General features: G+C 35.1%; 2 protein-coding genes across 2 annotated transcripts in view; one reads left to right on the top strand and one right to left on the bottom strand.

The window, feature by feature from the left end:
* LOC143910016 (uncharacterized) overlaps positions 1-26,457 on the bottom strand; it is a 358,729-nt gene that overhangs the window by 179,886 nt on the left and 152,386 nt on the right. The gene's annotated exons all lie outside the window — the stretch shown is intronic.
* unc-104 (kinesin family member unc-104) overlaps positions 1-26,457 on the top strand; it is a 125,730-nt gene that overhangs the window by 88,802 nt on the left and 10,471 nt on the right. The window contains exons 4-22 of the mRNA XM_077428341.1: positions 6,179-6,261; positions 6,335-6,413; positions 6,483-6,646; positions 6,763-6,947; positions 7,019-7,130; positions 7,205-7,348; positions 8,337-8,500; positions 8,642-8,781; positions 11,617-11,760; positions 12,941-13,141; positions 13,216-13,373; positions 13,463-13,589; positions 14,209-14,369; positions 17,187-17,301; positions 17,377-17,734; positions 25,357-25,494; positions 25,577-25,872; positions 25,961-26,138; positions 26,239-26,329. Of these exons, the coding sequence (XP_077284467.1) occupies positions 6,179-6,261; positions 6,335-6,413; positions 6,483-6,646; positions 6,763-6,947; positions 7,019-7,130; positions 7,205-7,348; positions 8,337-8,500; positions 8,642-8,781; positions 11,617-11,760; positions 12,941-13,141; positions 13,216-13,373; positions 13,463-13,589; positions 14,209-14,369; positions 17,187-17,301; positions 17,377-17,734; positions 25,357-25,494; positions 25,577-25,872; positions 25,961-26,138; positions 26,239-26,329 (3,038 nt within the window). The remainder of the gene's footprint in view (positions 1-6,178; positions 6,262-6,334; positions 6,414-6,482; positions 6,647-6,762; positions 6,948-7,018; positions 7,131-7,204; positions 7,349-8,336; positions 8,501-8,641; positions 8,782-11,616; positions 11,761-12,940; positions 13,142-13,215; positions 13,374-13,462; positions 13,590-14,208; positions 14,370-17,186; positions 17,302-17,376; positions 17,735-25,356; positions 25,495-25,576; positions 25,873-25,960; positions 26,139-26,238; positions 26,330-26,457) is intronic.

The following is a 26,457-nucleotide window of genomic DNA, read 5'->3' as shown; positions in this document are numbered from 1 at the left end:
TGGATCTATATAATCTATATGTATAATATAAAAAATATGCATATTGACGCACAAAACACCATTTTCTGCCACCTACGAGTATACGAGCAATAACTTGTCCAACTAATCTGTGAATTAGATTAGAATATTTTCAAAACAAATTACTAAGCTATTTGGCCTTTTGTCATAATTAGGTAATTACTTAGCTTTCTCACTTTCATCTCTACTTTCTAGTGTTTAAAAATACACACACGACCATAATCTAGCGTGACGGGCTTATTTGTTTTTAAGTTGGCTATTCATCGATTTTGTTCATATTTTTTATTCATCATCCATCCATATGAGCTGCGGGCTGCAGCCCTTCCAGTATAGTACTTATTCATGATATTTTTGCCGTCCATGTAAGCTGTGGGGCTGCAGACCTCCCAGTAGAGTACATATCCTACTCAAGGTCACTTTCCTCTATTGAGTTCGCTTATATCAGCCTTCGGAACTATCAGTTACCGCGAACAGACTCAACTGTTGATCTTGGCATACTGTTTAGGAGTGACTTCAAATTTTCGACTCATATTTCAGATATGTGTTGTAGGGCTACCAAAATGCTTGGATTTGTTTTGCGCAATGCTCACTACTTCCAAGATTCACTTATAATGGTGTTGCTTTATTATTCGCTTGTCCGAAGCATATTAGAGTTGGGTCTGTAATTTCGAGTCCCACTGAAATTAAATTCTCTCTCTTGACAGAAAGAGTTCAAAAAAAATATAAATATTACCCCTATTTATTTCCCACTGCCTTTTTACAAGGTATGCTAGGCTTTGACTCACTATCTTCGAGAGTACTATTGCCATTTTCAAATATTTCTTTGGAGTATTAAGAGGGCTGGACACCAGCGCTTTGTCCATACAAACGTATTACACTTCTCCCTTCCTCAATTATGGCACTAGAGAAATTATTTTTTAATATGCTATGGATATTCACCATAGGCATGTTTCTGTGGTTTTATTTTATTGGTTAGTTATTTTTTATAGGAGCCAGGAGCCGCCAAACATCTATAAAATCGCCTCTTTTTTACACCCACGTAAAGAGTCTAGCGTGCTTATTTAACGATTGATTTAAAAATACGAGCACACAAACATAGAAAATATCTTTCTCATACTGATGATGAAATTTTTTTTTAAATTGGTCCAGTTTCGGAGGAGAAAATTGGAGAATACGAAACCTCGATTTTGTCGATTTCAACAACGTATTATCTGGTCGAAGCTCAACTGTCGCATTCACTCAATATATACATATATCGAAGAAAGGAACGGTAAAAAAATTAAGATTTCGGATATACAGCCCTCTTAAAGGGAAGAATTAACAACCCTTCGATTTTATTAGAATTTAGATTTTCGGCGCCTGAATATGGTAGAGCTTTGCGTCATCATTTACTTTTCCAACCTATTCCTGCGAAAACGTCTGCTTTCAATAACTCGTCTCTTGTCAAGGCTTTCCGGTTCCTTAATGTGATAGATGAACATTTGGACCTGTTGATGAGCTGATCAATTTCATCAGATTCAACACAAGTCTATTTGAATGAGATGAATGATTGGTAATTTTTATTGTTATTTTATTTTTTTGTAAGACTGCTTTGGGACTTTGGGGCAACCTGTCAAGTCTCATTGGTCATATTATTATAAAATAATAAATAAATATGAATAATATTTTTGTTTGAATTTAGTCACCGGTTTGGTCAAGGAGTAACTACACTCCGACTCCTCCCCCCTTTGAATTCTGAAGAATTGCCACTAGCGATATAAAATTTCCAAAATAAGCCTTTAAAGTACATAGATGGAGTAAAAAGTCCACTTCTAAGCACGTATATAAAACAAAGTGGCTCAGACGTGCAATTTGCAGTATATACAAATCGAACCGGTCGAATCGTTTCGCCTCGAACCGGTCACCTTGATGTCCAAGGCTGGCGCGCTTTTGGCCGAATGTTGTCCAATCGATAGTGGCTGTGCGCGACCTTATGCGGGTCGCACACGATGCGACCGGTTCACTCACCCGTCGACAATTAACGTGTCGGCGGGCCATAAGGGCCTATTTTCGAAGGCTTCGCGGGTCACCGAGCGAATGATCGCTCGTTACTCGCGCGTATTTTTATCGCAAAGCCTCAATTCTCGCTCGCCCTCGCGCCTCTGGCCTTTATCGCCTTGCATACGATGCCTCGTATACGTATACATTGATATGATACTGTGTATGTATGATTGGACTCGTTATTTTTTCTACTATTGTTGATCTAGCGGGTGAAATGATGAAAGCTTTCGTGTCACGCAATCTTCGCCGTCGGCCATTTTGATTGCTTGCTCTATCGAACATGGCGGACGGTTTCTTTTCGAAATGGACGTAAATCGTTCACTTTGACGTTGTTTTGTTCAGTTGAATGTTAAATAGTTGGCTAACATGCAACTTTCTTGTTTACGGTGTTTACTGGGCAAATTCTTTCACTGCATATAATGTATTTTTTTGATTTTTAAATGCTTTTTATTATGACTAAATTATATTCATAATACATCTTATATCTATTTTAATAGCTACTGATCTACTTGATCATTTTCTATTTTACAATTTTAATTTAATTTTATTAGTAATCATAGTATTTATTTAAAGTTTGGACCATTGTAGCATTACAGGAATTCCTAATGCGCCAAAATGGTCAAAAATATAACAGAAAAGAAACAAAATAATAACTAAATAAATTAAACATGACAAAAATAGAACATATATGTACAGCAGTTTGGCTTAGTGATAGCGTATATATTTAGCATCACTGAGGTCATAGGTTCGTGTCCTCGCCACTGCTGGTTAGATTTGGGGGTTTTGTGACTCCAAATCGATCGTTTCTCTATCAGAGTTTGCCAATTTTATCTGATCATTGCTGAAACGGTTCCTGAAAATTGGTATTAAAAAATCTAATCCTGTTGTCACAAAAATCTGCCTGTGTATAATTTGTATTAATTATACACAGTAATCTGAAATCCATAGATGTCACTATGATTATTATTTCTGATTAATTGTTATATTCTATATATTCTGATTCTATATGTATGTATTACTGTATTTCTGATTTCTGATTGTTTATGTATTTCATTAACGTACACCCGTCGCATTGGAGCAAATCTGTAATGGCGAGTGTGTATTGATTGTGACAATAAAATAAAATAAAATAAATATATACACAATCAACACATTTAACACAATCATAAAAATAATAAGCTATATAATAGCGGATAATAATAATAATTACAAATTATAAAAAAAACAACAAAGAAGGGAATGTCTTATAAAGAAAAAAGAGAAATAAAAATATATATTAACATACATATGTAGGTATACAGAAAAAAATTTATACACAATCATAAAAAAATATTATTCTTATTATTATTATTATTATTATCATTAATTATTATTCTAAGTCTTATATTATTCTAGTGTTAATGTACAGCATAATAGGAAAAAGAGCTCAAAAACCTATTTACAATTCTTATAAATGCTCATAATACATCTAATACATAATATAAATTAAAAATTCTCTGAAGTCGACGATCTAAAGCATATATAATGTATGAATTGTGATATTTCCTTTGCTTCCCAATCATTATTAGAGTTTTTTTATGAAGTATATTTCATATGAACGTTGAATGCTCGACATACTGGAAAGAAACAGAATGGCTGAGAATTATGAATAGAGCGAGTGAAGATATTAAAATGGTAATGAGCGTGCATGTATGTATGTATGTATGTATGTAGTTTGAAGAATGTTTTTTTTTTAAATCGAATATGTACACTCGCCTTTACAGATCACTCCAAAGCAACGAGTGTACTAATACAGATACAATACAATAATACAATTAATACAAGCATTTTTTATACAATGCAAATTCATACAAACATCATCCACAGTGACATCTATAAATAAATTTTTACAGAATTTTATTATAGAAATTGGCGAACTTTAAGACAATGAATAACTTGAGATTTGCAAGAAAGATTTGAAAGGGAATGCCAATTTAAAGGAACTGTTTCAATGAAAATCAGAAGACCTAGTCACAAACCGAGGTCTGGCCTACAGCTACTAGTGGGAATTGAATCGTGACCACTCTGCTTAGTCCACGTCCTTACGTCCACGCTGCACTTAGTCCACAATTAGCATTAGTCCACGCTGCTAGATATGAATGAAAAATATATAAGAGAAGTGCTTGAGTGTTACCAAAAAGCATGTAAAATTATGCAAGGAAGGAGTTGAAATGGGATGTAAGGAGAACGTGTGAAGTATTGACAAGTGAATGTTACTCAAAAGAGAAGAATGGAAACGTATTGAAGTGGTCTGGCATAGGCGAAAAATCTAAGCTTTGAGTGCATATTTTTGAACGTTGTCTATTTGTCTTACAGACATTGCAATGGAATAAAAATATTAACCAGCAACATATGTAAATCAGTGACATGTATTTATTTCGATTGTGTGGTCACGGGTTCTATTCCTGGCTTTGTTGTTGGCCAGACCTTCGATATGTACTCCAAGGTCGATCGCTTCCTTTCATAGTTTGCCAATTTATCTGATGTCATTGGAAATGGTTCTAAAAAATTGGAAATCCTGTCCTATTTCTCGCAAATTTTGAGTTTATAGCATCTCACAATCTGTTGGTATATAAAAATGCTGCTAAAATTTGTCCACAGATATCTCTATGATGGTTGTAATGTTTGATGATCGATGTTTATAATTGGCCTTGAATAATCCTTATGTACATTATTGATCATAGATGTCGCATTAATAAAATAAAAATAGGTGTATACCTGTATGAACAAAACAAAATAAATATTCAGTTTATTAGAATTTTCAGTGGATTTTTTTTTTAATATCATTTCGGTATAGTAAAATTGTATTTTTTAAAAAGTAAGACGACACCGGCTAGTTACTTCACAATGAAGCAGTATTTGTAATGAAAGCTCATTTCTAATCTACATATGTATATACATGTGTATGTGATTTTTTTTTTTATACATTAACTAATTATCGAACTGAATTTGTTATATATGTACCTAGTCAGATCTGAGTGATATTATACTGTCATTTGTGTAAAATCTGGCTGTCAGGAGACTATTGCCTTTATTGTATACTAGCTTTATTACCCGGCTTCGCTCGGTATTTGTAATATAAACCGCTTAAACATGACTAATCTAATAGTAAACATTTTATTAAATTTATTTGAATAGTTTTATTTTATATAAATTTATTTGAATACTCATTTGTTTTTTTTTTATGAACTTGACTGTTACGAACAAATAAACATATATAGTAAGTCTCTTATAAAAAATTATATGAACACCCCCGGGGTCTGCGCCCCCTAGGGCGAAGCCCTTGGCGTCTGCGACCCTTAGGGCTCCGCCCTCAGCGTCTGTGCCCCTTAGGGGGCGAAGCTCTAGAGCTTCTCCCTCGGCGCCTACGCCCCCGGGAACTTCGAATACTTTGAATCGGAAAAAAGCGAATTATTTGTTCGATGACATCAGAACAATAGACTGTCGACTATTAATTTAATTAACGAAAAATACGTAGGTACATATATACATACGAACAAACTCAAGTGTTTTATATGCAAGATGTTTAATCATTGTGTAGGATCTGGTTGTCAGGATACATAGGCGATATAGTAAAATGAGACTCTTTGAGTGGTTTAGAACATTGTTTACTCGGCGAAGCGCCGCAACGGTCTGTCTGCCACATTACATACTACCAACCTCATCATTCATCCCACTCATGTATGCCAACTTAATCATTGACACATGAATTTTTTTCTTTTATAAAACTAAACCCCACATATGTATATATTAAGTCTAACTTGTTGTCATCGATTATTTTTATTGCCTACATTGACTTCGTTAAATGAAACTATCATTGATTATACGACTCTAGGATACTTTCCACGACTTCATATAAAATGCCTACATATATTTCGAATTGTAAATAAAACAGGCGTCCGATCAAAGACACTCACATAAAGTTGGGTATTTTGCGATAAAGTTTTACGACTTCTGTGCTGCAACTACATACTATTTCCTGTTGGTGCATTGCGCATTTTGAGCTTAAAAGTCCTCTCTGTTTTTTATAGACCTACCGTAGTTTATTGGCATTGCTAAATTAAACATTTTCTCGTTACAGCCATCGTGAATCCGAAGGCACCCCCTGGAACTAAAGATGCCATCAAAAGTTTCAACTTTGATTTCTCTTACTGGTCTCATAACGTGAGTTGAATTTATCCACTTTTACTACATTGCCATGTATAGCTAATACTAATTTTTAACACATCTTCTGTAGCCAAGCGATTCAGACTTTTCCTCTCAGATTATGGTATATAAAGATATCGGAGAGGAAATGTTGCAGCATTCTTTTGATGGTGAGCACTTTTTTTGGTACATTAAAATATTTATTTCATAGTTTGATTGTATAATGATTTCATTTTTAGGATACAATATATGCATATTTGCCTATGGGCAAACGGGTGCCGGTAAATCATACACTATGATGGGTAAACAGGAATGTGAAGGACAAGAGGGTATCATACCCCAAATATGCAAAGATCTCTTTAGACGCATTAAGCAAACCACTAGCGATGATTTGAAATATTCTGTAAGTATATCACAAAGTCTAAACCAACATAAGAAACGACTTGAAATATTGCATTTTTCATTAGACGGCCATATTAACAGTTCATTTTCCTTGATTTATCAAAATTATTCTTTCAGGTTGAAGTGTCGTACATGGAAATATATTGTGAACGTGTACGAGACTTGTTGAATCCCAAAAACAAAGGAAACTTGAGGGTCAGAGAGCATCCACTGCTCGGACCTTACGTAGAGGACTTGTCAAAGTTGGCTGTGACCAACTACCAAGACATACACAACCTCATCGACGAGGGAAACAAAGCCAGGTCTATATTTTTCCAAATCTTCAAAGCCTTACCCACATTTACTCTATAATCTAACGTTTATTGACTTGCAGGACCGTAGCTGCGACCAACATGAACGAAACATCCAGTCGATCGCATGCCGTCTTCACTATATTTTTCACACAGCAGAGACACGACTTAATCACGGACTTAATCACAGAAAAAGTACATATTTAACATTGAATCAAATACATATAGTGTAATCAAAACTTTTATTATTAATAATGAGCTTTTTACAGGTGTCTAAAATCTCACTGGTCGATTTGGCTGGGTCTGAAAGGGCCGATTCTACCGGTGCCAAGGGCACACGTCTAAAAGAAGGAGCCAACATCAACAAATCCCTAACCACTTTGGGAAAAGTCATATCAGCCCTTGCTGAAATTGTGAGTGTATTCAAATCTGCGTTGAATCATATGTTATAATTAATACTATTGTAAAATCATCACTATTATAACTAGAGCTAGGATATCCTATCCATCTATCAAACTGGCACTGAGTTTATTTTTCATTTAAAACATTCCAAATTTCTAATATTATCCTACCTCTAATTATATGTAACATAATTTCTTCACTATTATTGTACTTAAGGGTTTGTTTATATTTAATACAAAAATGCACTTATGTATGTCATTTTATCAGTACATACATATGTACGTAGTCATATAGAGCGATATTTCAACATAAGTATCTCCAAACTGATAATTCAACTGCATTTGGCGGTTTCATAACTGATATTTGGCACAATGTTCAAGCAATTAGTCGCACTTGTATTTAGCAAATCATTTGAGAACCCCTCCCATCACATTTACTGATAGTAAGCTACACTGGCATTTCAAATGACAACACTTGACATGTTTAAATTTCATTCATGAACGCACTGATAGTTTACACTGTAAACCAAGTGAGCCCTACTAGCATTTCAAATACATGTTAGTGACCCCAAATACTGGTTAGATACTCGCCAAACGCTTTTATTACGTTGAAATTTCGCCCTATTCAAAATGAACGCACCCTTAACACACTATTTAAAATCTTTCTGTTGAATCCCTGTAATACAAACTCAAATGTATTTGTGGTTTTCGCTTCCCTTCCGGAATGTAGTCGGTAAGTCGAACAGTAAATGCGCTTATCATTTCACTTTAAGCTTCATCGTGCCTTTCCGTCGTCCGATATGAACCACAATTAGCTAAAATTAAAATGTATAAAGATTGTGTTATTCAAAATGGCGTCTCCATACATTTTAACCGAGCTTTGCCGTCTGTCGGACGACGGACGAGTACAGCTATTCATGTATTATATAAATATATTTAAATATTATACACACATGTACATGTATTAAGTATGAATTTATGCACTTGATTGCATTTGCAGGCATCCAAGAATAAGAAGTCCAAAAAGGCTGACTTCATCCCATACCGAGACTCAGTACTGACATGGCTATTGAGAGAAAATCTTGGTGGAAATTCTAAGACGGCCATGATAGCCGCCATTTCTCCAGCCGATATAAACTACGACGAAACATTGAGCACTTTGAGGTTAGACTTTCGTAACCTAAAATTGACAACAATTCAATTGTAATGGTTGAATGGCGACTTTTTTTGTTGTCATTACATAACCTTTAAACATGGCAGTCATTTTGTGTTTAAGTGCTAATTTTTTTCAAAATGGTACCGTAGATATGCAGATAGGGCTAAACAGATCGTTTGCAAAGCTGTCGTTAACGAAGATGCCAATGCCAAACTCATCAGAGAGCTCAAGGAGGAGATACAAAAGCTGCGCGAGTTGCTCAAAGCGGAGGGGATTGACGTGCAAGAAGGTATATGTCAAAAAACGTTTAGTTATTTCAATAGTGCGACTTTATTTATTACTATATTGTTTATTATTAAATTTAAATCGTCGTCGAAAGGGTATGTGAAGTGATTGTAATGTTGTCTGTATGTCTCGTAGGGCCCGACGGTAAAGTCGTATATGAAAAACGAGAAGACAATAGTAAGTAAAGTATAAATGAAACAAATCAAACATAACAACTGCTATCATATTTACTTTGCAGAGTATTTCGAATATATCGGGTGTGAAAAAAGTTTTAAATTTTAAATTTTTTCAATGTCAATTATATACATATATTAAAAATAAAATGTATTGATAAAAATTACTCGGCGATTTATCAGACATGCTATGATGCCATTTAAAATATTATTCAAATTTTTGTTTGTATAATATAAACTATATATTCCTTATAAAAATGTCTAAAAATATGGCCATTGAAAAATAAAAAATATATATATATTTCCACCAAAATCTATAACAAATGTAGAAAAATGTATAATGCTGCGTACGCACCAAACCAATGAACGGCCCACAGGCCAATTTTTGAAACCAGTAGCGTACAAAATATAAATTAAAAAATTGAAATTAAATATCAAAATTAAGCTAAAGGGCGTGATTGAGCTAAAATTAGATCATCGTTGATGTTTTGAATTACGATGACACGCATTTACAACCAGAGAAATATTATAATTTCTCTGCTTACGAGCGAAAAATAATCTTGTTATTATTTCTTAAAAGTCGTCACGATATGCTACTGTATAAAAGAAACATTTGACAAAAACCGACTTCGGTGTTTTGTCAAAGGGTTTTTTTTTTCTTTCGTCGAAATAAAATTAATAGAGAATTCTATATTTTATGACGGTCGGCAATCACAAACAAAAATCACACATCATCCGATAAATTTTACCTCTGAGCTGATTTATTTATTAATATTATTTCCCTTTGTGATGACTAGAGGTAGGATAGTCACAGTGCTATCCATTGTTCGGCAAACCTTTAACAATGCATTTACAACCTTTGAACAATACACGGCCCCCTCAGGCTCCGGTGACTAGTGATGACAATTGAAGAAAAAAAACCGAATTATGGACGAACGTACGATTACACATACTATTTCATGATAAACTCTCATTAGCGGTGATTTATGAGGAAGTAAAAATAATAATTCTTTGATTTTTTTTTCGATGTTAGTGCGTATCTTCGCAAGTCAAAACATCTTAAGTCGAGGACTACCTGTATGTGATTGTTGATGATCTAATTTTAGCTCAATCTCGAAAATTTATTTAAATTGTGTATGTTCTGTTTTAACTTTCAATATTTTATTTTAATTTTAATATAATGATTATAATTTTATTTTGATATTTGAATTTAATTTTAATATAATGATTATAATTTTATTTTGATATTTGAATTTAATTTTTATTTCCATGTTTTGTACGCTACTGGTTTAAAAGTTGGCCTGTGGGCCGTTCGTTGGTTTAGTGCATACGTAGCATAAAGCATCATGATACTATATTTAAAAAATTACTAAGAGTAGCTTTTGCCATAACTTTTACATATAATCGGTATTTAAAAAGCCTTTTTTCCACCCGGTATATTATATTATATTATATACATATTGTGATTGACTTTTTCCTTGGGCTGATTGTTATGACACGCTGCAATGATAGCAAACACATGGGATATTTACATTGGTGACTCGGAAAATATACTCCGTTTAACGAATAATCAACGAGTCATATATATTTTTTAGAAACATTAACAAAATCGTATAATGTTAATTCTTAATTAACTTTCACGCGAAACGTGTACGAGGGCACAAAAGGGAATAAAACAACAATGCGCCATTGTAAACGTCTCATTACAACACTTGTAAAGGGTTCAGGGGTTCTGTTTATACATATAATACATGTGCAAAATATGAATATTTAAATAAATTAAAGTAAATGAAAAACAAGCACAGCACACGGTCGAAATTGTTCGTACTGAAAATTTGCATGATTTTTATTATTATAAACGTAGCATGGTACCTTGCAATGTTTTCAATACACACTAATTAAAATATGAAAAAAAATATATATATATGTATAATCAATTGCTGAAAGGCACAAGACAAATATTTGGCTACAATATTAATAAAAATTCAAAAACACGTTGAGCCTTTCAACATACATATATCAGCTTTGCTTATATTATATTATATCGAAACAATATATATATTATATAAACGCTTAATTTTGAATGATCTGCTCTTTGTGTCCATAAAAGATGATTTTCATCGGTTAAATTGTTTAGTATCGAGTGTCGAAACGTTGACGTGAGAAATATATACATATATGAAACGTGTATAGGTTTATTGTTATGATTTAATATCTATGTAATATTAAGATGATTTTTTTAGTGAATTATTGTAAAAATTCTTTTGTGGGCATTTAACATCGTAATGATGCGTTTCCGAATATAATTTTTCTTCATTATAATGATTATAATGGAAACGTAACATAATGATATACATATATATAATAATATTTTTTTATGCATACTATCCACTATGTTTTTATAATTCTTATTTTTAATTATGCTTCATTTTGCGATTTGTGACATGTCTTTTTTAAATTTTATGTTTTTATTATTTTTTTTTATCTCAATGTGTACTATTATACAAAAGTCAAATTTACTTTAAAATGTTTTCAATATTATGTATCCATTATAACAATCGTATCACAGTAGATCGTTAACGCTTTGTGAAACTGTAACTTATTATGATTTTAATTTAATAATTTAAGGAATTTAAATATTGATTGTTTCAATTTTTGTATTTCAGTGGAAGAAGATAACAATCCAGCTAATCGTGAACGTCGTATAAGCGAAAATAATGAAATTGGCACGCCAAAACTTAGCAGAGCAGCTACGACGATAGCTGAAGAAGCTGTCGATCAATTGCAAGCTTCAGAAAAATTGATTGCTGGTTAATATTTTATTTAAAATTCCATATATCTTATTTAATTTTACATATATGTATACCAGGAAGGCCTAACAGGTAAACGTCAATGCGCAATCCATAGAGACATCTATGGATTTAGAATTGTACATAAATTTTTACATATTGTACATAATTCAGATATTTGTGACATAGCGGGTAAGATTATTTTTTGCCAATTTGATGGAAGAACCGTTTCAACAATTAAATCAGATAAATTGGCAAACTTTGACAGGAAACGATCGACTTGGAGTCACAAATATCCAAGTCTGACCAGCAGCATTAAAGATTAGCATGGGATCGAACCCGGTAACCTCTTGGTGCTAAACATAAACGCAAACACCGAGCCATACTGCTAGTTATTTATTCAAATTGTGAAGGGCTTAGTTGGGTTGGGCTAAGATATCTACATCAAGACATCAAAAGAAAACTTTAATTAATATAGTATACAAATACAATATATGTATGTAGAAAGGCATATATAATAGTATTTTAAAATTTCTCATATCCAACATATGACTGTTAGTTTAGCTTAGGTTATTATTGAGATATTATGGGGCGTATGGAGTGAAACGACGGATATGTTAAGGCACGACTGTTTAATCTGATGGGCGGGAAGAAAGTAAAGTAGCGACAGACAACTTGGCCGAGTTGGTCCCAACTCGCATTATGGTGACCGAAACTCGACCGTGTATAGCCGCCACAATATTAAGAATAATGAATTAATTAATTTAAATATCTGTTGTCTAAGAGATAAACTTTAATTTAGATTGAAATCTCTCCAATCTAAAAGACGAGTGTTAGGTTAAATCAATAAATGAAAAAACGAGTATGAGATCAATTAGCTCAGTTTTACAATTTTTTATTAGATTCACTGTTAGTTCAGTGACATTCTTGCCCAAATAAAAATTGTGATCCGATTTTGAACTACTTCCACTCTTCAGGTCGCTTTGACATCTTACCGACATACGAAGTTTAACTAACATTGAAGTAAGCTAATGTCTTCTACATGAAGCTAGAGGAGTTTAATCATTAAAATTCACATCAGAATCTTGTGTCAGATCAGAGCGATGACAGCTAGCTATCCATATGCGGATTTCTATCACCCTTTAGCAACTTGGTGGTGGTAAAGCCATTTATTTACTTAATTTTAATTATACCATTTCAGAATTGAACGAAACATGGGAAGAGAAGCTGAAGAGGACTGAATCAATACGCATACAGCGTGAGGCAGTATTTGCCGAAATGGGAGTTGCCGTCAAAGAGGGTGTCACCGTTGGAGTATTTTCTCCAAAGAAGACTCCTCATTTGGTCAACTTGAACGAGGATCCGAACCTTTCTGAATGCTTGCTGTACTACATTAAAGATGGTTGGTTTGATTTATTTCGTTTAACTGTCAAACCGTTTCATTGTTCCATTTTTAACGTTGATTCTTCGCCACAGGTGTGACGAGGCTTGGCACCTCGGAGGCCAACGTGCCTCAAGACATTCAACTTTGCGGTTCGCATATCCTGAGCGAACATTGCATTTTCGAAAACACAGATGGAGTTATATGTTTGATCCCTCATCATTCTGCATTGATCTATGTTAATGGCAGAGAGGTGAAAAATATTTGAATATATATTTACATACATACATCCTGATATGATATCGTCTATTTATTGGTGTGTTTTTATCGTCTATTTTTTAGATAAACGAGCCCATCATATTGAAAACTGGATCGAGAGTGATTTTAGGGAAGAATCACGTTTTCAGATTTACACACCCAGAACAAGCCCGAGAGAGGAAGGGAAAAGCTAGTTCTTTGGATACACCCGGTGCGTTTTTAATCGTTTCCTTCAAGTTATTTTCCATTATTCTTTGCGTATTATGATAATGACTTGTGTTTTCGTGCGTATTTGGAAAGATTAGATCCTTCTAGATGTATGTAAATACATACTAAATCAAAGCTCCTAGACTCGTTTTATTCAATTATTTTGGGTCCTAATCAGATTCTTCCAAGATATCCTATCTTTAGATGCTCCTGTTAGAGTTCAAGCAACAACTCCTTCTGATAATAAGAAGATTTTACAAATTTTTAATATTACATATGCATATAATGGTGACCGGAAAAATGCACTCTTGAGACATCCAAACTTTCAAAGATACTTAAAACTTCAAAGAAGAATTCTATAAAAAAAACGTCAAGGGTATTTGTATGTTATCCGAGGGTGCTAACCTTTTTTTTGTGGAATTCTATTGCGTAAGTTATTTTTGAGCGCCTTTGAAAATTATGACTTAACTGCTCTACTATTCAGTGCAATTTAGTGCATCTTTCCGGGAACCGTATATAATTGCTAACCAAACCTCATTTTAGTTAACCTAAAATGAAATGTTGCTAAATATTATGCATAAATTAAGTTTCTTATATGCTAATTAATGGATTTGATGTTTCAGCATCAGGAGAAACCGTAGATTGGAACTACGCTCAGTGTGAATTGCTCGAAAAACAGGGCATCGATCTAAAGGCCGAGATGGCAAAGAGACTTTGCGCTTTGGAAGAACAATTCCGCAAGGAGAAAGAACAAGCTGATCAAGAATTTGAAGAACAAAGAAAGGTAACTTTGATTATAAAAATAAACTAGCTGTAATTACAAACCTCCTTTATATTTACATAAAGCATATATGTATGTATATTATGGGGGATGAACGAATGAGACGACTGACATGTTAATGCACGTGCTTTCATTATGATAACTGAAGACGGAGTGAGGTAGTTACTCTGAACACAGCCGAGTTAGTCCCCACTCGCAGGAAAGTGACCAAACTCGACCATGTCGAGTTTATCCCACATCACTCCCCCCTCAGCATTAGCGATACAATATATACAATTATATAATCAGAGATGGAGAAAAATATATATTAAGTGGGGAGAGAAAAATTTTGTTGACGTGGGTCATCCGCTGTGTTGGTGTAGCGCCCTGAATGGTCGGTACATTCGAGGGCGGTGACGTCGCGAGCAGGACGGTGGGTCGTTCGGTGGTCGTGGCGATGTGATGCTGCGCCGGCGCCGCTCATGCGAGCTTCGTTCGGCTGTCGGTTGGTGGGGCGGCGGGGGCGGCAGGGGCATCGATATGGTTGATGATACTCCGAGCTGGACCGTGAGTCGTTGTGACTTGTGGAAGTGTTGTGGCAACTGCCGCCCGTCCCGGCGTGACGACGCTCGTGGGGACGGACGGGGCCTTGATAATGATGATGGTGCTGAGGTGGTGTGTGTCATGTGATGAATTTTGTGGTGCTGGATGGCCGTTCTATGTGTACTGGATCGCGCATGACTCTACCACCACCTTTCAAGATCGCCATCTCAGTCGCTCCCCCATTTTATTAAGCACCTGTCATTGACGTTGTGTCTGGACTCGACTAGTCGGTAGGTAGTAGTTAGCCGTTGTCTGCTCGTTTATTGTTACCAGCGCGGCGTGCTGTGTCGATGGCGGGCGGGTAGCTTTCCCGCCTGGCTCGGCGAGGCTGGGATGAGCGGCATGCTGAATTAATCGAGGCTGTGTGGCTCGATATCGGGGGTCACCAGTTATGGGGGATGAACGAATGAGACGACTGGCATGTTAATGCACGTGCTTTCATTATGATAGCTGAAGGCTGAGTGAGGTAGCTACTCTGAACACAGCCGAGCTGGTTCCCACTCGCAGGAAGGTGACCAAACTCGACCATGTCGAATAGCGAGCCGCCATATATAATATATACATATTATAAACAATATGTATATACAGTAACATGCAGAGAAGTCGCATCACTTTCAATTGTTCGATGTTTTCGATTTTTTTTAATTACATGAAGCAATACACAAGTTTTTTTGGTTTTATTATTTGATTTCAACTATTTAACATGTTTTAAGATTAAAAAAGATTACTTATATTTTTAAATTAAGGCGAGATACGAATTAAAAAAAAAAATGTACAATAGGGCATTTTTCATATATGTATTTCAAATGTCTCTAGCTAAAATAATATTACAGTAAATATTTTTATATGAATTAAAATACATATTCAATAGACATATGACAACAATAAATAGTAATATAATAATTACTAGACAATCGTCTAGGTTTTATGATAGGATTCATACCTGCCAGCACGGACAATAAGACTTTTTTTAGTATGTCGTCCGAAATTTCTTCAAACCATACATTTTCAACAGTTTTTTTAACTCATAATGTGCCCCAGGGTGTTGTTTTTATTCCCTCTGCTTTATAATAGCCCATAAATATTCGATAGGTTGTAAGTCGGGACTATTGTCTGGTCATTTTAGTAATGAATATCTACTTTATCTTTGTATTTTTTTATTTGTAAAAAAAATAGCCGTCCAAACTTAATAAAATGCTATTAAATTTGTTTGATGATATCAATCACTTATTTTAAATACAATAAATATCATTTGTGCCCGATGATAATTTTCAAAATCAAAGTCGGTTGACATTGAAAGATGTTGCTCAAAAGAGGGCGGCGAAAATTCCCATATTTTTTTCATAATCTATGTATAGTCTTCACTGTGCCATTGAAAAAACGTAGCACCCTCATGCCGTAATACGAAAAACATCCCCAAATCATTTGGCCGCCCGGGTTTAAATTATTCTAGTAACACACTGATAACTGAAATGTTCGTTCGGCTTTCTCCTCATCCAATTTATTCTAGCCAGCAGCATAGCTCGGACGTTAAGCTTCTGCTTACCGTCAAGAAGGTGCCGGGTTCTATCCCTGAATGAAAATGAATTTTTCAGAGTATGCTGTTGGTCAGACCTGGATTTGTGACTCCAGGTTGATCGTTTCCTTTCAGAGTTTGCCAATTTTCTCTGATTTCATTGTTGAAACGGTTCCCGGAAAAAAAAATTGGCTAAAAATCCTTCCTACCTACTATGTCACCACTATTTGAAAAATTTGATTGATGTACAATAAAAATTTATGTACAATTCATAGATGTCTCGTTAATTTGCGAGTTTTTTCAGTGTCTCGCAATTCAACGACTTATAATAAAAATGCTGTATTTGTATTTGTAATTGGCCAGGAAGGCGCATTGGGATTTACCTGTAAGGCCTTCCTGGTATATAAAAAATAAATAAATAAATTCTGTCGGAGTCGCCAAGATTAAACTTGCTCTCGCCAGTAAAGATTACATTCTCCCAATCATCTTAAGTCCAAATTTTCCAAAACCATTTTGTTTTTCAATATAACTGCCGTTAAAAAGGGTTTAGGGTCACTAAAATTACCAGACAATAGTCCCGACATACAACCTATGGAATATTTATGGGTTATTATACATATGAAATAATAATTTATATTAGAAGTGGAAAAGCTCATGCATATTTAATCGTGTGATGTTTAACTATTTTCAATTGCATATTTTAATTTTAAATTGTATTATAGAGTTACGAAGCCCGCATAGATGCGCTTCAACGACAAGTCGAAGAACAGAGCGTCACAATGTCCATGTACAGCTCGTATACTCCGGAGGACTTCCACAACGAAGAGGACATATTCGGTATTGTACCCTTTTAGAATATGCCATCTTGGAGAGTCCGAGACCACTTTCGTAATAATCATTTGTTATTTTCAGTGAATCCTCTTTTTGAAACAGAGTGCTGGTCTGCTCGCGAGGCTGGCCTAGCCGCCTGGGCCTTCCGCAAATGGAAATACCATCAGTTCACATCTCTGCGCGACGATCTATGGGGCAACGCCATATTCCTGAAGGAAGCTAACGCCATATCCGTGGAGCTGAAGAAGAAAGTCCAATTCCAATTCACACTATTGACCGACACGCTCTATTCGCCGTTGCCTCCAGAGTTCACGGCCAATCGTTCCACTTCCGAAGACGACGATGAGTACGGCAGACCATACCCACCCACGTGTGTCGCTGTGGAAGTCACAGACACCAAAAACGGAGCTACCCACTATTGGACACTTGAAAAATTACGGTATTTAAATTTTACACTTTTACGGTCGTATGATTGAAATTTTCGATTTGTTTTGTTCACCATTTTTACCTTATTATTGTTGAGATATGTTTTCGGTGAGGCGAATTCATTGCAAAAGTCATTTTTTACATTTATGACCGGGTCTAGAGACAATTCTCACGTCTTGGAATGCTGAACGGTCGAAATCCTGGCACGGCACAATCTCGGCAGGTCGAAAACCAAAACAAAATAGTAGTTTTTTGCCAGACAAACATGAACGATTATGTAAACTTACAATTTATATCAATATATCAGGAATGATACTGTTGCGTGGACGTGAAGAGGGGGCTTCCAGTATCAGAGAGAAAGACGCAGGAATGTTGTAGTAGCGGTTTATTGGTCTGCTCTCGTTGGCGCTCCAGGTCAGAATGCTTTCCAAGCCGAGAGCGCCCCATATTTATACCCGTTTGGGCTCCACAACTATTGGTCGATCCCTTTGGCCGTTACTTACGGCTTATTCATTCGGCTAGGACATTTTGGCGCGAACGAGAGATCAGGAGTATCAGGATTACAATACTATAATTTTCAGTTTTAAATTTTGTAAAAATAAAAAAGTGAAGGTTAATACCGTAAACTCCAAATGTTTTCAGTAGTTTTGTTTTATTTTATTGACGAAAACACATACAAATGAGTCGTCTAGTTCCAAAACCCGGTATCTGCATATTTGGTCAAAACGGAGATAAAAATGTATTCCGATTCTAGGAATATTTTCACAAAATACTGTATACTTTAATTCTTTTTAAAACCAAGTTAAATGACTAAAAAAATATTTAAAATCTTGTTTTGTTCCAAAGAACGGCAAAAATTCTCTCTGTTTATTCGAATTAACGGCAAAACTGCCGACAGCCAATCAGAACACTGCATATGGCAAGATGGCGGCCATTTCTGCCGGTTACCTGGGGTGCAACTGTCATTCCGCATTTCTTTCGTAATTGCTGTTATCATGGACGATCTGTCTCGAAGTATTGAAAAAACCAAAGATGGAGATACAAGAAAGAAAACAATCCGAAAGAAGTCGTGAGCAAAGGAACGGAATCGCCGTGAAAGGACAACTCGGGAACAAACACTGGCAAAATCGTTTTCAAGTCTTAATATTTCATTTAATCTCAAAAATTTTCCAAAAAACTGAATTGCAAAATCACTTTAAATCGTATATCTTCCATTAAAATAAAACTTTGTAAATGAAATCCACTAAATAAAGTTGTGGCAGAAAAACTGCGTTTACCAACAAATAAGTGAAATGCTTTTACCGGGTTTTGGAACTAGACGACTCAAATGGTTAATAGAATAGTCATAAAAATCAGTTTTTAAAATTATTGTTTTTAAATAATTAATCAATGTAGAAAATATTTCCAAACAACACCCATAATTTGAAAAGTTATGCGTCTGCTTGAAATAATGACAATTCCTTGCCAGTAGAGCGTTCGAAACACAAAACAAACTACAAAATTGTGTATTAATGGCAAGTGGCATGGACTCAAATTTCAAATTTCATGACCCGTAAAATGTTACAACATTGCACTTAAGTCACAACACGTTTTATACTTGTACGAATTATTAACTTATTATTATACATACATTCATGCTGAAATTATCTTTGTTATCAATATATAACGGAAATAAAAAGATTCAAAGTAACCAATAAAAGTATAAACGACACTAACGAAATATGCCTTAATGCTGCCGCAGTGGCGGCAATCGTATAAAGGTCTGTTCATACCTAGTCGGCACGAACCGACTTCAACAGGTATCCGAAAAGTATTATTTGGTACATTTTGTATGGGTTCATTTTATCCGTAATGTTTCCGTCACGTACGGCAAACAGCAGTAGCCAGCATATTCTGTTCATACCTTTACAGCAGTATCCGTCAGAAATCTTGATTCTCCTATCACACAAATACCCCTTATAGACACTTCCTTACTCCTTTACCCTTGTGTCATGATCAGAAATGATGAACTTGAACTGCAAACTGAACGGAAAATGGCGGCATTCGAGTGCAAAGAGTTAATAATGGTAGTGTAAACTAGAGATGAGCTGAGATAATACCTTTTCGATGGATTGAGAAGGACATTGTCACTTGTTAGAAACATTGATTGTCCTATCAGACAAATACCCCTTATGGTGCTTACGGACTAAACCAACGACGATTTTGGGCCAACTTTTTAACCAGCAGTAGCGTACAAAATATCGAAATAAAAATTAAATTTTAAAATTGAAATTAAATATCAAAATCAAGCTAAAGAGTGAGATTGAGCTAAAATTAGATCATCGTTGATGTTTTGAATTACAACAACATTTTGAATTACGAGGATACCGCATTTAAAACCAGAGAAATATTATAATTTCTCTGATTACGAGCGAAAAAAAATATTGTTAAAGTCGTCACGAGATGTTACTGTATTTCCACGTGGATGATCGATAAAAAAAAAACAATTCATAAAAAAACGCGGTGTCGGATGTCGGTGATTTGTCAAAGGGTTTTTTTTCTTTCGTCGAAATAAAATTAATAATCACACATTATCCGATAAATTTTACCTCTGAAATGATTTAATTACTTGATTTATTTCGACGAGAGAAACAATTGAAGAATAAAAAAATCCGTTTGATGTGACCGACAACACCCCGGCTTGGCAAAAATCGTTGGATCACCCATACTAATACATGATATATTCTCAGTAACTGCGCATTACGGGGAAGTAAACATAATAATTCTTTGATTTTTTTTCGATCTTAGTGCGTATCTTCGTAAGTCAAAACATCTTCGACAAACAAAAGTCGAGGATTACCTGTATGTGATTGTTGATGATCTAATTTTAGGTCAATCTCGAAAATTTATTTAAATTGTGCATGTTCTGTTTTAACTTTCAATATTTAATTTTAATTTTAATATAATGATTATAATTTTATTTTGATACTTGAATTTAATTTTAATATAATAATAATAGTTTTAATTTTGATATTTTATTTCAATTTTTAAATTTAATTTTTATTTCGATATTTTGTACGCTACTGGTTTTAAAAGTTGGCCTGTGGGCCGTTCGTTGGCTTGGTGCGTACGCACCATTATAGACACTTCCTCACTCATTTTCCCTTTCCGTAAGTGCAAGCAAAGTTCTAAAAGAGGATTTGTCGAACTTTTCAAAACAACTACGACTTCCTGCATGATTTCGCTACATTCGCTGCAGATGTGTTTTCGACCTGTCGCGATTGTGCCCGCCTGGATTGCTACCCCTTAGTAGTGCAGATGAACTGAGGGTTTGTACGTGCCTGTTTGTAGCCACCGACTCGAACTGATGCGTCAGATTTACAACATGAACGAAAGCATCGGTGGTGAGACGGTGAACGAAGGGGTGGGGCCATTACAGGGAGGGGTTGTACAGGGGCAGGGGCCAGCTCAGGGCGCAGGGCCTGTTCAGGAGACACAACCACCCTCCGAGCTGCTGCAGTGCCTGACTGCATGCGCCCACCACACCAGACTGTCGCTCGCTAACCTTTTACCTTCGAGGTTTGTGCAGACGACGACTGCTTCTTCAGCTTCAGCTTTGTCCAAAACAAACGCGTCTCAGTTTTCGGAACCGATTCAAATTCAACGGCGCTAGAACAAATCGAAAAGTATTCACTAGTGGCATAACAATTGAATTTCAATTGGACGGTCAGTAAAATCAACCGGGGATGATTCATTTTTTTTACAATTATACCCATGCACTGTGGGATAGTTTGACTATCTTTATCTATTTTTTTTTATTTTTTACATACATATGTTACACCGAATCCGTGAAATTGTCTTTTACACGCATTCGGCAAGAGAATTGCCGAATGCGTGAAAAATGCAAACATGTAGCCCAGTTCACAGATTCCGTAAATTCTTTGGCGAATGCGTGTATTCGCATAAGAATTTGTCTGCTCAAAGCATGGAGTCGGCAAATAGACAGCAGCTCTCCGGTGTTGTTTTTTAGAACTGGACAGCGTGGACAAGTGTCAAAGTGACAGCTGAATGAGGATGTTTAATTTACATATATGACTACATACATATGTTTCGATCATCTCATATGACTTATACATAAATTTATGTCATTTTTATACATTTTGATCAATATTTTAACAGTGAAACATATGTATGTAGTCATATTATACATAATAATATGTAAATTAAACTAAATTAAACATCCTTATTCAGCTGTCACTTTGACACTTGGTTATAATATAACACGCTGTCCAGTTCACGCATTCGGCCAAGAATTTACGGAATCCGTGAACTGGGCAACGTGCTTGCATTTTTCATGCAATCGGCAATTCTCTTGCCGAATGCTTGTAATAGACAATTTCATGGATTCGGTGTAACACATACATATATACAAATATACCAGGAGGGCCTGACAGGTAAACCCAAATGCGCCTTCCTGGTCAATTACAAAAAATGCATCATTTTTATTATTTACCTCTTATACAGTTCACATGGTTTTCGTGTTAGTGGTCATTTTTTATATCTCTTATCTTTACATATGTCGCTGAATTACATGACACTGAAAACGCGAAATTAACGAGACATCTATGAATTTGAACATAAATTTTTATTGTACATTAATCATAGTGTATATAATCATATAGTGGTGACATAGTAGGTAGGATAGGTTTAAGCCAATTTAATCAGGAACTGATTCAACAATGAAATCAGAAAAAATGGCAAAGTATGAAAACGATCGGATAAAAACCCAAACTTTGTCTCACGACCAAATCGTTTGCAAGCTAAGAAGAGGTATGTAAAAATTGGCAAACTCTGATAGAAACTATCGACCTGGAGTCATAAATATCCAAATCTGACGTCATAAATATCCAAATTATTTTCAATCGAGGTCGATCGGGATCGAACCCGGCGTCCTCTCTATGCTAAGCAAAAGTCCAACCACCGAGCCATACTGCTGGCTAATAGTTTTAGTCCCACTGGACATCGAGTGAAGATTATTTGAGTTTTTTTTATCTTACGATGGCGTGTTTTATGCATATTATATAAATAATATCACAAAAATAAATGTTAGGTAGACAACAAACAAAGAACGTATCAAATTAAACGAACTTTAAAAGAAAAAAAACGTTGCTGGTAGTTTGTCTCATATGTATACCAGAGATCATACATACATATATACAATATCTCTATTCTGTGCGTTTGTGTATCTGCGATAACGCTCGCCGTACTATAATATTCGTTTCGATTCGACATACATATGTATGTACATATGTACGTCACAGCTAAAACACTGCCAACAAAATGTACGAATGGAATATCGAAAGAAAAAAAAATCTATATATAATGTTTGCTATCAATGTTTCCTCTAGACGGCGCTAGTCTCTGAGTATTTAGCGCCATCTATTGAATATTTAATTAATTAATTAATTTTTCTATTGGTGTTTTATATTGTTTATATGTACATACATAGGTAGGTAGGTAGTTTTTACTTTTTTTTTAATATTAAATTAAATAAATTAAAAGAATTTAAATAGAATTTAAAAGGTATTTGAAAAAAAAATTCGACCGCGTGTGGATCGAACACAGAACCGACATATTTCTTTTTAATTGTTTTTATTTAATAATTTAATATGCCAACACCAATGCGATGATATTTCATGGGGTACAAGACTAGTATGTAATTTATTTATTTATTTATTTAATAGTTTTGGACCATTGTGGCATTACAGGAAGAACCTAATGCGCCACAATGGTAATAAAAATATAAGTGGCTTTAAGCGTCATAGTGTTGTAAGATTGTGGTATGGCTATCGCCATACTTAATTAGTTTCCGTCGCAGTTGTGTGTGGTGTTTTCGACGTATGTCTGATAAATATTTGTTCATATTACTCACAAGATGGAGAAGTGCACGGTTAAAAGTTGCACAATGCACAACAAACACGGCTGTGGCAGAAACTAATCAAGTATGGCGACAGCCATACCGAAATCTTACAGCACTATGACGCCTAAAGCTCTGACCGCACTATGCGTCAAACGAACGATCCGACACTTCACAACAGTGTGCGACAATATTATGTCGATCATTCGTTCGGTACCTCGGAGCAAGATGGACGAAATGGACGCTATTATAGTATCTTTGATACGCGAGGAAGAAGAACAATCGATAAAAACCAAAAGATTATGGCTACTTGCTATTTCAAAGTCACGATATGAAGAAGGAGAATAATTGTCGCAAGGCAACCCCCACTCAACGACACTTGCGTCACGTCGCGAACAAAGTTGATCGAAAAGTCAACTTTGACGCAAGGTGTCATTCTACGGCTTGCGACTGTCGCGCAGTGGGTTATGTCTCATACAATTTCATACAAACAATATTTGGTCGCGTACTGTTGTGAAGTGTCGGATCGTTCGGTTGTCGTATAGTGCGGTCAGACCTTAAAGGGACTTCCATTATTATTACATTTCTCTGATGTAACTTAATATCATTTTTCGTATTTTTGTAAGTCTCTTGTTAAGATGATCAGCTTTCTTGGTGTATTCGATTCGGTCATTCATTAGTTGGCCTGTCAACCACTGGTGCAGTTGCACATTTTCCGTCAATATAATACTTTTTGATTTTCCCTAGCGCCTGTTCGAATTCAAGAATTAAACATTTGATAAGTGAATGCCAAAAACTGAGAAATTATAATACACTTGAACGCTCTGTCCGCCCCGCCCCTTGATCACACAATTTATTATTATCACTGTATAAGATAATGGCTTTGATTCTTCCTCAATCGGCAAATATGCTTGAGCAATGAAACTTTCGGCGTAACGTAACATTTAAAATAGAGTAAAAAGTTGTAAATGTTAACAAAAATTTTTTATATCGCTATTGTCAATAAAACGTACAAATTGCTTTCCACACATTAATTTTATTTTTTATTTTTCACTTATTATTCAATAATGTATACTATATTATACGAATGTATGGCTTATGTGTGCACTACGTACTATATAATGTAGTGAAAGTTGATTTAATTTTGTATCTATTCACATATTCACACATTTTAAATGTATATCCTATTTGTATCGTGTTATTGAATTAATATATGTATATTTAAATCAAATTATTTTACAATTGTTATAAACTGTAAAGTATGTTTCGATGTTGTTGTTATGCATGGAATGATGATGCATGTCGTTAAAGAAAGTAGTCTTAAGGCAAAATAAAAGTCAAAAAACAAGGAGATAGCTTTTTATAAAAATTTTATATACATTTAATATAGCAGTGGCGTACAGTAGATTACATGAGTACGTGAATATATAATATATACATTTAGAAATAGTCATTATTATAAAACAATGTCTGTGTGGCATGTAAAATATATCATCAAAAGTATTAGATAAGAGTCTTGGAGATTCAACATTGCATCCGCATGCACATTTGCACAAAAAAGACTACTTCCGATTGTCCGAGTAGAGATATTTTAGAATCTTAAAGGTATTTGCTGCACGCCACTGATATGTAGATATAATATACTCATCTGTAATCGTGACTTTTATATTCAAAAAGTTAAAATTAGGTAAAACCTCACTTAGAAATTGTCAATTTTATACGATGCGTCTCAATTTTAGGCAACGGCTCGAGCTGATGCGTGAAATGTACCACAATGAGGCTGAATTGTCTCCGACTTCTCCCGATTACAACATTGAATCCTTAACAGGAGGCGATCCCTTCTACGACAGATTTCCTTGGTTCCGTATGGTCGGCAGGTCTGAATTTTATATACAATTATGATCAAAATTTCATAATATTCAATATAAAATTATTTATCTTTTTAAATGTACTTTACAGATGCTTCGTATACCTTTCCAACATCTTATATCCGGTGCCTCTGATCCACAAAGTGGCAATCGTCAATGAGAAAGGTGACGTCAAAGGTTACTTGAGAGTGGCCGTTCAAGCTGTCGTCGAAGAAGAAAATGCAGATTTCGTCAACGGAGTTAAGCAATCAGCTAAAATTGCCTTTGATGAGGATATGGCACCCAAAACTAAGAATAAACAGATCACTCTGAATCTCAACGAGAAGAACAACATGCACAATCTTGAAGATAGGATTGTGGAAGGTCAGGAGTCTATTAAAATCGAAGGTACTTGAAATCAACTGTTGCAATGTAATTACAATATGAAAATACATACATGCATACTTAAGTTGAATCCATTATTTGTACTTTTCAGAATTAGCTTTGGAATGCGATGCTGATAGCGGTCGTGGTGATAGTTCAGTAGCTTCGGAATTGAAAGAGGAAGATCTTCCCGATCATTTGACTCCAGGAAAGGACTTCACATTCCGTGTGACGGTTCTGCAAGCGCAAGGCATATCAACAGAATACGCTGACGTATTCTGCCAATTCAAGTAAAATACATACATATATTCATCTTATGAAAGAAAAAAAATTAAATTCACAAATTTCATGTGTGAAATGCTCAATTTAATAATTCATATTGCATTGCAGCTTCTTGCACAGACATGATGAGGCCTTCTCAACCGAACCCGTCAAAAACACCGGAAAGGGAACACCTCTTGGATTCTATCACGTTCAAAACGTAAGAAATACTCATAGTGTATGCTAAACATAGATATATAATACATAGATGCGCCCTTACGGATATTTTTGGTCGGAGATGTTGTCGCCATTAACTGAGGGGTGCGGGGGGTTTAACTAGCGGGGAAG

The sequence above is a fragment of the Arctopsyche grandis genome, chromosome 3 (assembly GCF_051622035.1).
Source record: "Arctopsyche grandis isolate Sample6627 chromosome 3, ASM5162203v2, whole genome shotgun sequence".
NCBI classification, from domain to species: domain Eukaryota; kingdom Metazoa; phylum Arthropoda; class Insecta; order Trichoptera; family Hydropsychidae; genus Arctopsyche; species Arctopsyche grandis.
Note: the sequence above shows the minus strand (reverse complement) of the source record. Positions and strands in the feature narration are given on the sequence as shown.